This window comes from Mesoplodon bidens (genome assembly GCF_964165515.1).
Source record: "Mesoplodon bidens genome assembly, chromosome: 15".
Lineage (NCBI taxonomy): Eukaryota > Metazoa > Chordata > Mammalia > Artiodactyla > Ziphiidae > Mesoplodon > Mesoplodon bidens.
This window is the reverse complement of record NC_138171.1, coordinates 44709010-44723052: the sequence shown is the minus strand read 5'-3', so window position 1 is coordinate 44723052 and position 14043 is coordinate 44709010. Positions and strand designations below refer to the sequence as shown.

The following is a 14043-nucleotide window of genomic DNA, read 5'->3' as shown; positions in this document are numbered from 1 at the left end:
TGCAGCTGAAGGCACTGCAGCTCATTCAGTGCTCAGGAATTCCCACCTCAGAGCCAGCTGGCAGCACTGGCATGGCACTGGGAAGGGTCCTCGGCCCGAGGCAGGGGGCAGGTGCTGACTGAGTTCACTTCTACCCCATCTGGCTTTAATTTCCCAATCTGGGTGCGTACAATTTTGCCTCTCCATAGCTGTTTCGGTTCCAGCTGCAGTCCCTCCTCTAAGAGAAGGTAACTTGGTATTTTTTATTTTAGATTCAGAAAATTCAGCCCAGGTCTCCAAAGAGATGTTCAATAGAAAACATAAACACATACACATATGTCCTCTTTCTGGCAAGGGGCTGTGTTGGGAGCTTGGAGTGTCTCTCCTCTTCCCAAGTTTCCCAGCAGCCTGGGTTAGGGAAGAAGGGCCAAGGCCCCAGCAGGTAGACTGCACCCTAAGGGCAGCAGCACTCAGTATTTCCGCTGCCGGGGGAAGAGACTACTTCCTGAGGACCGGAGCGGGGGGCTGGTGGGGCTGGCATCCTCTGAGTCTAGGCTGAAGAGGTCCCTGCCAGTACGAAGGATCTGCTCCTCCAGCTTCTTGTGTCGCTTCATGTCTGAGAGGACCTTGTCCAGGCGCGCTTCCCGTTTCTGGCTCCGGGCTGAGCTTCCTGGAGAAGGGGAATGAGAGAAATGTGGAAGCGAGTGAGGCAGAGTGCACCAGACCTGCCTGGATCTTACTAATCACTTGGGGAGCTCACTGAACAGAGATTTCCAGGCCTGTCCTGGTGGTTCTGAGGTTTAGGGAAGGGGCCTCAGATGGGGTGGGCAATGAAGATCTGAATTATGAGAAGGGGCTAGAAATATGAAGACTGGGGAGGAGCATCCCAGGTAGGGGACGAGCAAGTGCAAAAGCCCCAGGGCAAGAACAGGGAGGTCTGTTCAATGAGAAATGTAGAGCTGGGGGAGACAGGAAAGATAAGGCCAAAGATATGACCTACAGGCCACAATAAGGGGTTTGGATATTTTAGTTTACATGGAATCCCTGGGGGGGGGGTTGGATTCTCAATTGACACACTCATACACCACCATCCCCCCACCCCCCAGAAATGGAATCCTTTGGAGAATTTAAAACAGAGAAGTGACACAATTTATGTTTTGAAACATAAACCCGTCTCTGGCTGCTGAGGCTGGCGACAGGAAGACCAGTTAGGAGCGACCACAACTATCTAGGCAAAAGAGATGGTGGCTTGGATAAGGGTGCAGGCAGAGCTAACAAGACTTGCTGCTGGCTTGAATGCTGGGGTAAAAGAAAGACAAATCAACACTGGCTCCGAAGGGGCACTGCCTTGTTGGCACAGTGGTTAAGAATCCGCCTGACAATGCAGGGGACATGGTTCGAGCCTTGGTCCGGGAAGATCCCACATGCCGCGGAGCAATTAAGCCCGTGTGCCACAGTGTGCCACAACTACTGAGCGTATGCTCTACAGCCCACGTGCCACAACTACTGAAGCCCGTGTGCCTAGAGCCCGTGCTCCGCAACAAGAGAAGCCACCGCAGTGAGAAGCCCGCACACCGCAACAGAGTAGCCCCCGCTCGCCGCAACTAGAGAAAGCCCATGTACAGCAACAAAGACACAAAGCAGCCAAAAATAAATAAATAAATAAATTTATTTTAAAAACAAGCAAACAAAAAAAGAGTGGCTCTGAGGGTAAATTCTAGGAAAGCACATGGGATGGGAAACTGGGTCAGATTAGGAGATGTACACAGTAGTGTAGGGATGTGGATCTAGATGATAATGATAATGACTTGGCCTTCTGGGGGGACTGAGATCAAAGGAATGGGAAGCATGATGGAATTATCTGCAGAAGATAGGGGACCACCAAAGCTGGAAGGATGGCACCACTGGGTGCATGCTCTCTCCTGAAACAAGTTCTGTAGATATCAAGGCACTAAGCAAAGGCATCTTTTAGGGAGTCACTTTCTGAGTAAGTGGGAGCAGAGGCCCTTCACCGCCCCCCCCCATTTCTCCCCTCTTGTCTGTACCTGGGGTGCGTCTCCGGTCAATCAGGGAGTCCTTTGGTGTCACTGGCTCATCATCAAAGTCAAATTCTGTGGGCATGTGCGGTCTGGGACAGGGGGATAGAGAGTGAAAGGTGAGGGTGGTCCCCCGCAAACACCCACGCTTCTCCACAGCCTGCTGGCTCTTCCTCTCCGGCTCTCTCCCCTCCCTCCACTTCCCATGCTCCTGGGTCCCACCTCCCCTCCCTACTTCCTCCCCGCATCAGGGGAGCAGCCTCAAGGACAAGGTGTAAGGGTATGCCCTCACTTTTCCTCTTCCTCCTCTTTGGCCTCTGGCTCCTCATCGGATCTCTCCTCTTCACTCTGGGCCTCAGGTGTGGGTGGCCGGCGGGGTAGGATCTCAGCCTGTAGCTCCAGGGTACCGTGGGCAGCCAGCAGTTCATAGAGCCTTTGGATTTCCGAGGGGGGTGGCATCCAGGACTGCCCATCCGCGGGCAGCTCCACCTCTTCATCGCTGCAGGGCACGCACCAGTCCTCGGATTCTCCCTTGGCATGCTCTTCCCCCTCAGTGCTGGGGTCTTCTCCCTGCACCTCCTCGGCCCCGGACCCCTCATGCTCAGCCTCCTCCCGGCCTCCTTCCCCCTCTTCCTCGGCTTGATCGGCCGAAGCAGAGGGGCCTCCGGTATCCTCCACGGCCAGAGCCTGGAGGCCGGAGGTCACTTCCCCTTCTTCAGACAGAGGCGCCGCCGTGGTGACTGCAATGTCTCCATGGCCCCGGACAAGGGACATATGTCACTAGGGAAGGGGCCCTGCGATGATAGGAGATGCAGGAGTACTGAGCTGGGGATCCCCCAACCCCAAGGGTTGGGCCCCCCAGGGGGTTAGGGAATGTCTCTCTAACCAATCAGGCTCCAACAGCAGTCCCTGCGGATAGACCGCCTGTTCCCAAGAGGGGGCGCTCCGTCCCCTCCAAGGACCCCGCCCCCACGGATCGAGATCCGGTACTCCGGTGTTCCCAGGGACCGGCAGAAACCACTTTCCAGGCGGGAGGGGGCGGACCCGCTCTTCTCGCCTTGATACCGCCCCTCTCTACACCTGGATCCGGCACCCTCTCCCCAGAACTCGAAGTTTCGCCACCTCAGCTGCCATACGCACCTAGGAGCTAAGACCCGCCTCCCGGGCTGCGCAGGGTCACAGTACGCAGGCGCACAGAGATCGCGCGGGAGGCTCAGTTTTAGTCAAAGCTACTTGGAAGAGGAAAGCAAGGGAAGGCTTGCACATGCGCAGATAGGCGCTCCGGAATGCTAGGCTTCGGCCCATAGTAAAGATGGCCACCGGGGCGGCGCATGCGCAAATCACCCAATAGGTTCTGCCGAAAGGAGGCAGTACCTCGGGCCCCAGCGGCGCACGCACGTACGGACCAACGGAAGCTGGAGGCGAGTCTCATGCAGTCTCCGTTTATTGGTGTTTCAGACTCATGCAGCATCCGGCATACAAAAAGGGAGAATCTGTTTGGTGTATCCTTTTGTTTTGTTTTGCTTTTAGACTTTTAGGTTTTTTCCCTACACTTTTCTTTTTCTAGGGGGAAAAAAAACCCCGCCAACTCGGAACCGCGTTGTGGTTCGGTCCCCGCCCCTCAAACCTCTCTCGTCCTCTTAAAAAATAATCATAGACCTCTCCGCCCCTCCCTTGCTCCCTGCAGCTGGGAGCTTTGGTCCTATTTTTTGGGTTCTTTCGTTACAAAGCACGTGAATGACCCCAGCCCCAACGAGTTCTCTGACTGGGTTAAAAAGCCCAGGTCGGGTAGGTCAACTCAGGCTGACCGGGGAGGGTCAACAGCCGCGCCCCTCCCTTCTCCCAGGTGCGTGTTCGGAACAGTACTGGCCACCCCTGCACAAGTCTCCAAACGAGGCCTGGCTTGACAGCGCTGCGACCCCGAGGCACCATGGGGGCGTCCGGACCTGGGTGGTCCCAGCTGAGAACAGTCGGAGCCTGGGCTAGGGAGCCCTCTCCTGACACTGCTCCCCTCCCCCAGCCTGATCTAAGTGCTGGAGTTTTTGCAGAATGAACAGTGGAGGAGGGTGGAGGAGAGGATGCTGAGGGGCGATGAGGAGGCAGGAAGAAGAAGGGGGTGGAGGATGTGGAGAGGTAAGGGAGATGAATAAGGAGAGAAGGAAGAAAGGAATGGGGGAGGATGCTGAGACAATGAAAGTTGGGAAAGGGAGACCAGGGTTGAGGTGCAGGAAATTCTCGGGAGGTTGTGGTGCAGGAAGGTGGGGAGAGATGCTGGGAGGCTGAGAGCAAAGTGAGTTTGGGAGATGTTCAGGGAGGTTTCCAGAAGTGCAGGGATAGGGAAGCCAAGAGGCTGGAGGGGATGCAGGCAGGAGTGCAGGGAAGTTGGAAACAGTGCAGGGAGAAGGGAGGCCTACGGTTGGCAGAGGAGCCTGGCAGGATGCAGGAGCAGGAAAGAAGCTGTAAACAAGGCCGCTCAGGCTCCCTTGGTCCCTATGGGTGCGGGCCTGGGCCATGGATTGGGCTCCCCCCAGGGGAGGATGGGCCCAAGGCAGCTCCCAACAGGAAAAAAAGTCTTGGAATGCAGGGCAGAGCCCCTCACTTATACACTGTGGGAGAGGAGAGGGAGGGACAGACAGAGACAGTTGGGGGGGAGGGGAGACAAGGAGAGACAAAGAAGTAGGGAGGACAGACAGGAGAGATCAGGGGCAGGGATTAGTAAAGCTGCCCTTGCCAGCCCTTCCATTCCTCCCGGCCTGTCCCAGACCCCCACTCACCGCCTAAGTTGATGACGCAGGAGGCGATGATGATGAGGACCCCCCCTACCAGCGCCACGATGCTTAAGAGCTTGGCCACGCGACCCAGACGCTGGGCCCCATCCACGTCCCCCTGCTGCAGGCTGTTCCGGGACTGGGGTTAGGGTGAGGGGTGGGGGCACCAGCCCAGCCGGGATCAGGTGTGAGAGTCGTCCAGAGGAGACAGGCCAGTTGGTAGCAGTGGTTAAGGGAGGAAGGGGATTGGAGAGGCAGCAGGAGGAGGGCACAGGTCAGTAAGGCTGTGTGAAATGTCTCAACTTCCCTCCCACCTGAAGGGGTAGGGCTCAGAAGGTGAAATCCTAGGAAGAGGCAAGGAAAGGCCCTGTAATTGGGAAGTGAGGTCCATGCAGAGAGGGGAGGGAAGGCAAGGTTACTCCTGGGGCTCTGTCCCAGCACTGGCAGGAAGCTGGGAGCCACAGCAGGCCTGGGCCAGGGTCCCTTGGGGCTCACCATGACGGCATAAGCGAAGGCCACGATGTTGACAGGCCACATGGGGCAGAAGCAGGACAGGATGGCGAGGATGATGTAGTCCCGAGGTTTCTGGGTGCCTTCACCCCCCTCCACCCCAGACCCTGCCAGCTGGGAACTAGGGTGGCGGCTCAGGCTACCTCGGGGAGATCCTGAATGCCCACTGTGAGCCCTTCCTAGTCTATCCTCCTCAACCAGCTGCTGCAGCACACGGGGTGGAGCCCCATTGGCTGGGGGGGTTTTTGTTGAGGGTGGTGAGTGAGGCTGGGGGGCTGGACCCCCTTCCCCATCACCATCACCAGCCTTCAGGGGAACCACTGCCCCATTCTCCTGCTTTTCTCCCACGTTCTCAGTCAGGACCTCAGAGGTGGGGTCCTCCTGGGTAGGGGGCTCTGGCTGAAGGACTGGCTTGGAGGCGGGCTGGGAAGCTGGCTGGGGGTCTGGCTGAGGGTCTGGCTGGGGGTCCAGCTGGGGAGCAGGCTCTGAGGCTGGCTCAAGTGGGGCTGCGGATTCCAGGTTGGACCCCTGGTTTGCAGTGGCCTCTTTGCTCACTTCTGGTTTAGATGCTAGCTCTTGGCATGTTTCTTCGGTGCTAGAGTTGGCCTTTGATTCCTCTCCTGGGCTTGAGCTGAGGTCTCTGGCCTGAGCTGTTTCTGGGGCCACGGTTGGGATCTCTGTGGTTTCTGGAGCCAGCCCAGCCTTGGGCTCTTGGTCCACAGGGGCCCCAGTGATGTCTGGGCCTGGCTGCAGGGTCTCTGGCTCATCTGGGACCCCAGCTGGGATCTGGGGAGGACCAGTTCCGGCTTCAGAATGGCTAGGCCCTTCTCCCTGGGTCTGGGGACCCTCCTCTACCCCCTTCATCTCAGAGACCTCAGAGCTGCTGGCTGCCATCTTGAGATAGGAGAGGGGAGAGGGCCTCTGTGGGAAGGATAGAGCAGCAGAGACAGCAGCAAGTCCTGGAACAGGAGGAGACAGGCTTAGTGTTAGGAGGGAAGAGGTAGCTCTCAGCACTGCAGCCCAAGAGGGCAGTGCTCCTATCTCAGGGCCAGCCTCGGGCTGCCTCTGGGGAAAGGAAGAAAAGTTGGGGTTTCCTTTGCGTTGGGGCGGGACATCTCTGGGGAGGAGTGCTCTGCTCAGTCTTCTGGTTAGCGAGCCCTGGGAAGATGAACCCTTTTGTAAACAGGATCCTCCCCATGGTCTCTTCCTGGGTCCACCCAACAAGATCCAGACTCTCAGATCCTAGTAGATACCACAGAACCCCCAAATCAACAAGCTGTTCAGAGACTCATGCACTCCGATAGGCAGACTGGGCAGAGAACCCCGAAACTCGCATTCCACTCCCTCTGCATCCATCCTTCCTCCCTGGGCGCCCAGCGGTGCGGTTTGCTTGATGCGCCTTTGGGGCGTAGACGCCCGCGCCCCTCCCTGGGGGACCTGGGCATCTCCTCTGAGCCCCTTCCCAGCCCCTCTCCCAGGTATTTCCTCGCCCCCGGGGGACCGGCGCCGCTTCCTCCCATTGGCGTGGTGCGCCCAGCACCACCAGCCAGTCCGCCAAGCGCCCGAATTCCCGTACAGCCCTCCCGGCGTCCGCTGTCTGTCCGTACACTCCTACCCGCAGCCTCAGTCCATTCCCGTCTCACCTCGACGCCGGCCTCCAAACTGCTCCCGCTGCTGCCGCTGCCGCCGCCGCCGCCGCCGCCGCCACCGCCGCGGTTGCAGCAGCCGCAGCCCGGGAGGGAGCAAGTCAGCGAGCGAGGGAGGGAGGCGGCGGGTCTCCCTCCCCTCTGCTCATCCCCTCCTCTCAGGTCCCCTCCCCTACGCTCCGCTGCCGCGCACCGCCCCCGCCCCTTGCACGCCTCCCGCCCCTCGCGGCCAGCCGGAGGGAGCCACGCGTGCCAGGCCCCGCGTTACCTGGGCAACCGGCCGGGGGACCACTCGCGCCGCTCCCTGGCCCTTCCCCCGCGCGCCTCCTGGGGGTGCCTCCTTCCCAAGCCCCGGCCCCCTCCCGCCAACGGTCACCGGGGGTCCTGGCAGAGGCAGGGGGTTGGGGGAAACGGAGAAGGGTCTGCGAGAAGACAGGACCAGTGGGACAGCCAGGACCAGGTGGAGGCACCCCTACAAGCAGAAAGAAGGGGAGATGAGGCAAGACTTGGGGAGGCTGCAGAGGATGACCAGGGTGGGGTTTCAAGAGAAGGGAGCCTGCAGAACAGGAAGTCCCTCTACCCCCAAGGAAGCAGCAGCAGAAATGGGTACTGGAAGGCTCAAGAAAAGGTCCTTGGAAGGGTCAGAGCAAGGACTGGGAAGGGAATTGCAAGGGGCAGGGTAGAGGCTGCAAGGGCAGTCTGGAACAGCAGGAGAGGGCTGGGGCAGAGGAGCCCGAGTAAGAGCAGGTTGGACCACACCAAGAATGAAGAGGACAAGTGGGGAGAAGTGCAGTTTTTATTCTCAACCTCATTGTTCCCAGTCTTAGGGCTCAGAGTTGCCCAGTTTTTTCGCAGCTACATCATCCACCATCAACTCTCAGGGCCTTAAGGGTGTGCAGGTATTTGGCTGAGCAGCAGGCAATCGGTCTGGATGCGGGAAAGCAGCATTTATGTCCCACAACTGTTTGGGTTTCTGACCCAGGCCTCTTCAAACCTCCAGGGGCTATTCTGGGCCTGTGCAGACTGGGTATTCCCCAGAGACTTCGGTGTCCTGGAACGTGCTCTCCACAGTCACCGGAGCCTCAGCCCCACCCTGAATCTGGACTGCAGCCACTGATACTGCCTCTGGGGAGGAAGGAGCCAGAGCCCCAGAGCTGCACAGGGCACAGCAAGACTGGGACAGACAACAGGCCTAAGAATCCCCTTAGGGGTGGGGACAGGGAGCTTGGTGAGAGCAATTCATTCATTGAGTCAGAGACAGGTTTTTATTTAAAATTTATTGTAATGGGGTCCGCGCAAAAGGGGGGGGTGAAGGGTGGGGAACATGCAGGGGACACAGGAACACGATGACATGGCCAGGGCCACAGCTTCTGTCGCGGGGGGAGGGATGAAAAGAAAAGGCCAGGGATGGAGCTGGGGTGGAAGAGGGAAGGGGGAGACACTGTGGCTGCATTCCCCCCACCCCCAGGAAGCACCTCTAGTCCCTGGATCCCCCCCATTTACCCTGGCCCCCTAAGATTCCATCTCTTGTCCTGCCTCTGGCCCTAGTGGCTCCTTCTTTTGCTCCCCTTGACTTGTTTTCCCCTGACAGATTCTCAAGCAGGATGATGTTTAGGGCCTGACCCCAAACCACCCCACCTTATGAAGGTATAATCTCTGCCTTCCCTGTTTCTGCCCCTCCTCAAATCTCACCTTTCCCCCTCTCTGGGACAGAATCTTTGATTTCCCTCCTTCCTCTCCTCCCTCCCCGTGGGGGAAAAAAAAAAAAAAAAGCACCAACTCCCCAGGGAGGGGCAGCAGACAGTAGGCGGACACTGGAAGGAGGAGAGCAAGAAGGACCATCGAGGGAAAGGCTCACAAATCCCTGGAAGGGCAGGGCAGGGGATTACAGAGAGGAGAGGAGGTGAGGGCAGTAGCTACTCCTGTCCTCTGCCACCCCTGCCCACTGTCCAGGGGGCCTCAACACAACCGAGGGGACAGGTGTGTGTGGGGTCAGGTCTGATAGGGAGAAGAGAGGAGCAGGAGAAACAAATCATTAAAACCTAGCGAATTCCCCTAAGAAAAACAATTCTTCCTCCTTTCCTTCTGGAGGCTCCTTGGTTGATGGGGGAAATAGTGAGGAATTGGTGGGAAGAGAGAGGGTAAGAGGAGATGGTACCAAGGGACTTTCCTCCACTCTCCCCTCTCCCCCCCACCAACTTGGAGCTCACCAGGGCTGGGAGGGAAGTGGCTGAGAGCTCACAGGCACCCCCTCGGCCCCCGAGAGGGAGCCCACAGCTGTGGGAGGGGCTGCCACTGCCGCTGCCGCCGCTGCCGCCGCCGCCATTGGACAAACCTCACCTGTACCTGCAAGGTGAGAAACACCAGATCACAGTGCAATCTGAATGACAAGAGCCTTGCCCCTTGCCCCAGACTCTTTCCCAGACAACCTCCCGTGGGACACAGCCGTTGCTCACTTCCTGTTTGGTCCCCAGAGATTTTGGCCCGCATCCTTACCCAGTTCTCCTGAAAGGCCCTCCCTGTCCCCAGAAGTCTCCCTAACTTGGGTAATAGATGGGCATCCCTGGCCTTCCTAAGATCCCCTATTGGGCCCTTTGAGCCCCATCCCACACGCCCCATCCCACCCCCCCCAGCCATGCCCCACGCCTTGCCTGGTGGGTGCGGGGGTCCCCCTCAGCAGGTGGGCTGTGGCTGGGGGGCGTCTCCCGGGACAGGGGGGGCGGCCCCCCCAAGATGGGTCTGCATGTGGCCGGCCAGCTGGGCAGGGGTCTTGCAGTGCACGCTGCACAGCTTGCACAGGATGCGGTCAGCCCGCGGGGCCTGGAGCCCATGGTCCTTCACCGCGTGGATGCGCAGGTATGCTGCCGTGGTGAAGCCTATGGGGGGGGGTGGATTGGGGTGGGGGGGGTGGGGGTCAGCCAGGTGGAGACCCCAGAGACGGGGTTGTTCTCCTAGGCTGGGGACACCCTCCTCAGATGGCCCTGTCCTCCTCCCACCACATCCTTGGTAGCCTGGGGCCAACTACTCTGCTGGGGCTGGTGGGGCATAGCTCCTCCGTGAGCTTGAGAACTGGTTGAGTGGTGTTGGCTTTTGGGCCTTGGTATCCACAGAACCCATCCTCTGTGGCTGGGGGATCTCTCCTGGGGTGACCGGACACTGATTCCTAGCCACTTGAAGAGTTGACCCTCAGCAGAGACGGCTGTGTCCCCTCCCTCCAGTGCCCCATGTAGTCTCAGACCGGTTACTCAGTGAAGAAGTGAATTTGTTTAAAAGCAGCTTTCTCCACTACTGAGGCAGGGCGAGTACTTGTTAAATCCCTGCCATTGTACTCCACTTGCCCCAGGAGCTGAAGACAAGAACTTGTGGCTGCACAGCTGAAACCTTGCCTTCTGACCCTTGGGAACTGGCTCTTTTGACCACTCCTTCCCCAAAGCAGTTGTGTCCCCCTCCCATCTCCCCACACACACCCAGAGGTGGATTCTCTCTGGTAGGTCATCTCCTCAAGCCATGACCTCTTCGAACTTAGTGATGATGTTTAGTCATCCCAATGTTGCTTCATTTGCTTTCTAAAGGGCTCTAGATGCCACGAGCTCTTGGCTACAGCACCTTTAACCCACATCTGTGGAAGGGCCTCTGGTTTTGTCCCCACCCCCCCACCCCCCACCCCCCAGCACCTCTCAGCATGTACCTTTGTTGCAGAGCTCACAGACATGGTGAGGGCCCTGGCTGTGCACCTTCATGTGGTCCGAAATATAAGCCGAGCTCAACATCTTGCCACACACATGACATGGCACCTTCTCCTCGTGTCGTACTGTGTGGGCCCGCAGCCGATCCTTCGTAGCAAAAGCTGCCTCACATTTCTGGGGAGGGGGGAGGGGCGTGGGGGGCGTCAGGAGAGTTAAAGCTTTGGGGAGTAGGGAGAGGGGGGCAAGAGGTTAAAGGAATCAGAGCCTTGGGGATCTTTGATCTGTAGGAAATGGGAGTGAGATGATGAGGCCTTGAAGAAGGGATGAAAAAATGGAGTGAAAAAGCAAAAAGAAGAGAGAGAAAAAGGGGGTCTGAGAGGCTGAACTCAGACAACTACAATGAGGATCAAAATCATGAAAACCAGGACAGGAGAAGGCGGGCTTCCTACCTCACATTTGAAGGGCCGTTCTGTTGAGTGCACTTGTCTGACGTGACTGTTGAGGTGATCCGGCCTGGGGATACGTTGGGGTTGGGGTTAGGGCCCCGGAGTGTGGAAGTATCCCCGAGTCTGCCTAACAAAGTACAGCAGGCCTTTCCCTGGGTCCCTACATTTTCTCCCAAGCCCGGGGTTTCAGAGTCCTGGTAAGGCAGGAAATCCCTCCTCTGGCGCAGGGCTGCCTCGGCCTCCTCCCACTCGAGGCTGTTCTACAACCCAAGGACCCACCTCCTTTGCTAAGTACCACCCCCTGCTCCCTGGTAACCAGGAGAGGCTGTCCGCCCTCCTCCCTGGGAGTGGCTCCCTGTCCCCATTCTCAGAAGCCTCCCTCCCTCCCTCCCCACCAGCCAAGGCCAGGCCACCTCCATCGCCGACCGTCCCTCCCTCCCCACCAGCCAAGGCCAGGCCACCTCCATCGCCGACCGTCCCTCCCTCCCCACCCGCCTAGTGGGCGGCCGAAGCCCCGTGCACACCGGGAGAAGCTCTTGCCACAGTGGGAGCAGTTGTAGGGCTTGTGCACAGCGCCGTCATGTGAGCGCACGTGGTAGCTCATGCGGTCCTTGCGCTTGAAGCGCTGCTGGCACACCGGGCACTGGTAGGGCTTCTCGTCCGAGTGCGACAGCTTGTGTCGGTTCAGGTGGTAGACGTCGCGGAAAGCCTTGCCGCACATCTCGCAGGCGTGGTTCTTCCGGATGCGCTTGCCCGAGGCAGTCGTGGTCACCACGCCACCGGCGGCCACTGCGGCCGCTCCGCCGCCGGCACCCGCTTCTCCCCCTCCCCCGCCGGCTCCGCTCAGCTGGGGCACGCTCAGGAGGCTCAGGGGCACCATGGTGGGCATCTTCATAGCACCCGAAGGGACCCGGCCGGCTTTGGCTCCCGTGTGGATGGCCTCGTGCCTCCGGAGATTGTAGCCGTTCTTGAACTCCTTGGCGCACAGGGCACAGATGTAGGGCCCCTTGCTCTTTGTCTTCTTCTCCAAGGCAGATGCGACCGGGGCCACGGCGACCGTCGAGGTTGGGGCAACGACGGCGGTGGCCGCGGCTGCGGCGATGGTGGCGGCAGAGACAGGGGGCGCGGCCTCAGCGGCGGGCGCCGACACCGGAGGGGGCGGCGGAGGGGGCGCCGGGGGCTGCTTCAGAGCCGCTGTGTCCACAGTGGAGGCGGCGGTCGGGGCCGGGGGCGCAGCAGCAACGGCGGCGGCGGCGGCAGCGGCGGCGGCCGCGGCTGCGGCGGCTGCGGACTCCTGGGCGGCGGCAAGAACCGGGAGCAAGTCCACCTGGAGGGGCTCGGCCGCCGGGGCCTGGGGCGTGGGTGGGGGCGCCGGCGCGGCCTGCGAAAACAAGGCGCCGTGTGGGCCGCGGCCGCGGGTCGGCGCCCTCCCAGCCCGGCCCGCCACGGCCGGCCCCTACTCACCTGGAATGGACTCTGGGCGCAGCCCTGGGAGGCAAAGAAGCGGGACTGGAGCTCAGCCCCGACCTGCAGGGGGTTCTGGGCGTGACCCTGAGGTGGCGGGAAGGAGTTCATGAGGCCGCCCACCCCCCGGGAGTCCAGGCCCAGCACGGGGAAGGGGGGGGCCAGCAGCGTGCAAGGGAACACGGGGAACATGGCCTCGGCCACGGCGGGGCCCCCGGGGCTCAGCGGGGGCCGGGGGCGCGGGCCGCGCGGGGCCCGGGCTCGGGGCACCGCCCCCGGCCGGCCGGGCTGGGCCGCGCCGAACGCATGGCCCGCGGGCCGCCCCGCCGCCCGCGCACCCCGGCCGGCGGGAGGGAGGGAAGGAGGGCGCCTGGCGGGCCGCGGAGCGCGGCGGAGACGGCGGCGGCGACGCCCCCTGGGTGGGGGCGGGAGGCCCCGCGGGGCCGGGGGCCGGGGGCGGGGGCCCGGGCGGCGGCGGCGGCGGCGGCGGTTGGAGCCTGGCGGGGCGGGGTGGGGGGAGCGAGGGAGCAGCCTCGGCCCCCGCCGCGCGCGCGCCCAGCCGGCGCCTCGGGGAGGGCGGGGGAGGGCGCGAGGGAGGGAGGGGGACAGCTGCGCGCGCACCGGGCGCGCGGAGGGGGGGGTGGGACGGGAGGGAGGGCGGGCGGGAGGGGGTGTGGGAAGGGGGGGTGGGGCGGGGGAGGGGGTTGTTACCTGGAAGATGAAGCTGCTCCAGTTGCCTGGATCCATGGCGGAGGGAGGGAGGGAGGTGGCTCGCGCTCACCCTGGGGCGGGAGGAGGAGGAGGAGGCGGCAGTGGGGGAGGGGGAACCCGGGGAGGAGGCGCGCGGGGCGGGCGGGAGGGGGGAGGAGGAGGAGGAGGAGGGTGGGGGGGAGCGGAGCACACTGCGCGCGGGGAGGGAGGGCGGGCGGGGGGCGCGAGGACACACAAGAGGCTGGAGCGGGCGCGAGCGCGAGCGCGCGCGAGGCCAGCGGGAGGGGGGAGGTACGAGAGGGACTCTGGCGGGAGGAGGGACGGGGGAGCCACCCAGCAGCTGGAGTCGCCCTAAGCGCGAGACCCCTGAGACGGCCGCTGATTGGCTGACGATGGCGCAGGTGGTGGGCGCGCGGGAGACGGGGCGGCTTCTCTTTCCCCCCTCAAAGATTCCACCCCCCGCCTCCCTCCACCAGCGGCCGTTATTTCGCGCGCACGCGCACAAGCTCGCTGTCGTTGCCGAGCGGGAGAGTAGGGGAGCGCGCGCCGGGGGTACGGATGGGGCGGGGCTAAGCTCTAAGCGCGCGCCCGCCTAACGGTTGTCGTCCTCGGACTCTCGCGGTAGCTTTTTGTGTCCTCTCGGCCACCGTCCCTTCCCCTTCCCACTCCAGCGGTTTATTTACAATCCTGCGCTGCTTCGTGTTTTCCCAAAGATGGCGCCCAAAGAAGTTATCCCGCAAAGCTTGTGGCCCATCCCAAGAGCAATTATACCCCGGCCCCGCCCTCGCAGTCCCAAG

At 61.3% G+C, this 14043-nt stretch overlaps 3 protein-coding genes across 7 annotated transcripts; all 3 read right to left on the bottom strand.

Moving 5' to 3' along the window:
- Window positions 1–442: 442 nt before the first annotated feature.
- On the bottom strand, window positions 443–3221 carry PAGR1 (PAXIP1 associated glutamate rich protein 1). 2 transcript variants are annotated; one of them, XM_081257621.1, is made up of 4 exons: window positions 3156–3221; window positions 2308–2809; window positions 2025–2107; window positions 443–649 (listed from the first exon to the last, which is right to left on the bottom strand). In XM_081257621.1, exons 2-4 carry the CDS (start codon window positions 2787–2789, stop codon window positions 450–452), a joined length of 765 nt encoding a protein of 254 aa, XP_081113747.1. In that variant the 5' UTR covers window positions 2790–2809; window positions 3156–3221; the 3' UTR covers window positions 443–449. The 2 variants fall into 2 exon arrangements, with proteins under 2 accessions (XP_081113747.1, XP_081113746.1); XM_081257620.1 differs by having other exon boundaries at window positions 2308–3168.
- A 122-nt stretch (window positions 3222–3343) lies between these two features.
- Window positions 3344–7017, bottom strand: PRRT2 (proline rich transmembrane protein 2). The gene is given in 5 exon segments (XM_081257622.1): window positions 3344–4670; window positions 4672–4766; window positions 4769–4922; window positions 5279–6252; window positions 6937–7017. Coding segments are annotated over 4 exon segments (1218 nt in total). The 5' UTR covers window positions 6188–6252; window positions 6937–7017; the 3' UTR covers window positions 3344–4610.
- A 1180-nt stretch (window positions 7018–8197) lies between these two features.
- Window positions 8198–13333, bottom strand: MAZ (MYC associated zinc finger protein). Of its 4 annotated transcripts, XM_081257243.1 has the most exons (7): window positions 13247–13333; window positions 12536–12622; window positions 11596–12452; window positions 11075–11138; window positions 10628–10799; window positions 9591–9815; window positions 9155–9285 (listed from the first exon to the last, which is right to left on the bottom strand). In XM_081257243.1, exons 1-6 carry the CDS (start codon window positions 13280–13282, stop codon window positions 9613–9615), a joined length of 1419 nt encoding a protein of 472 aa, XP_081113369.1. In that variant the 5' UTR covers window positions 13283–13333; the 3' UTR covers window positions 9155–9285; window positions 9591–9612. The 4 variants fall into 4 exon arrangements, with proteins under 4 accessions (XP_081113370.1, XP_081113368.1, XP_081113369.1 ...); XM_081257244.1 differs by lacking the exon at window positions 9591–9815 and having other exon boundaries at window positions 8198–9285; window positions 13247–13331; XM_081257245.1 differs by lacking the exon at window positions 13247–13333 and having other exon boundaries at window positions 12536–12819.
- Between the last annotated feature and the right edge of the window lie 710 nt (window positions 13334–14043).

Excerpts from the sequence above, each read along its gene's own strand:
- PAGR1 (XM_081257621.1), bottom strand. The coding sequence starts at position 2,789 with ATGTCCCTTGTCCGGGGCCATGGAGACATTGCAGTCACCACGGCGGCG. Across the intron at positions 2,108-2,307 it reads AAAGAGGAGGAAGAGGAAAA|ACCGCACATGCCCACAGAAT; the intron begins GTGAGGGCATAC and ends CCCCTGTCCCAG. Across the intron at positions 650-2,024 it reads TGACCGGAGACGCACCCCAG|GAAGCTCAGCCCGGAGCCAG; the intron begins GTACAGACAAGA and ends CCCCTTCTCCAG.
- MAZ (XM_081257245.1), bottom strand. The coding sequence starts at position 12,727 with ATGTTCCCCGTGTTCCCTTGCACGCTGCTGGCCCCCCCCTTCCCCGTG. Across the intron at positions 11,139-11,595 it reads TGTGGCAAGAGCTTCTCCCG|GCCGGATCACCTCAACAGTC; the intron begins GTGTGCACGGGG and ends ACGTATCCCCAG. Across the intron at positions 10,800-11,074 it reads AACGGCCCTTCAAATGTGAG|AAATGTGAGGCAGCTTTTGC; the intron begins GTAGGAAGCCCG and ends CCCCCTCCCCAG.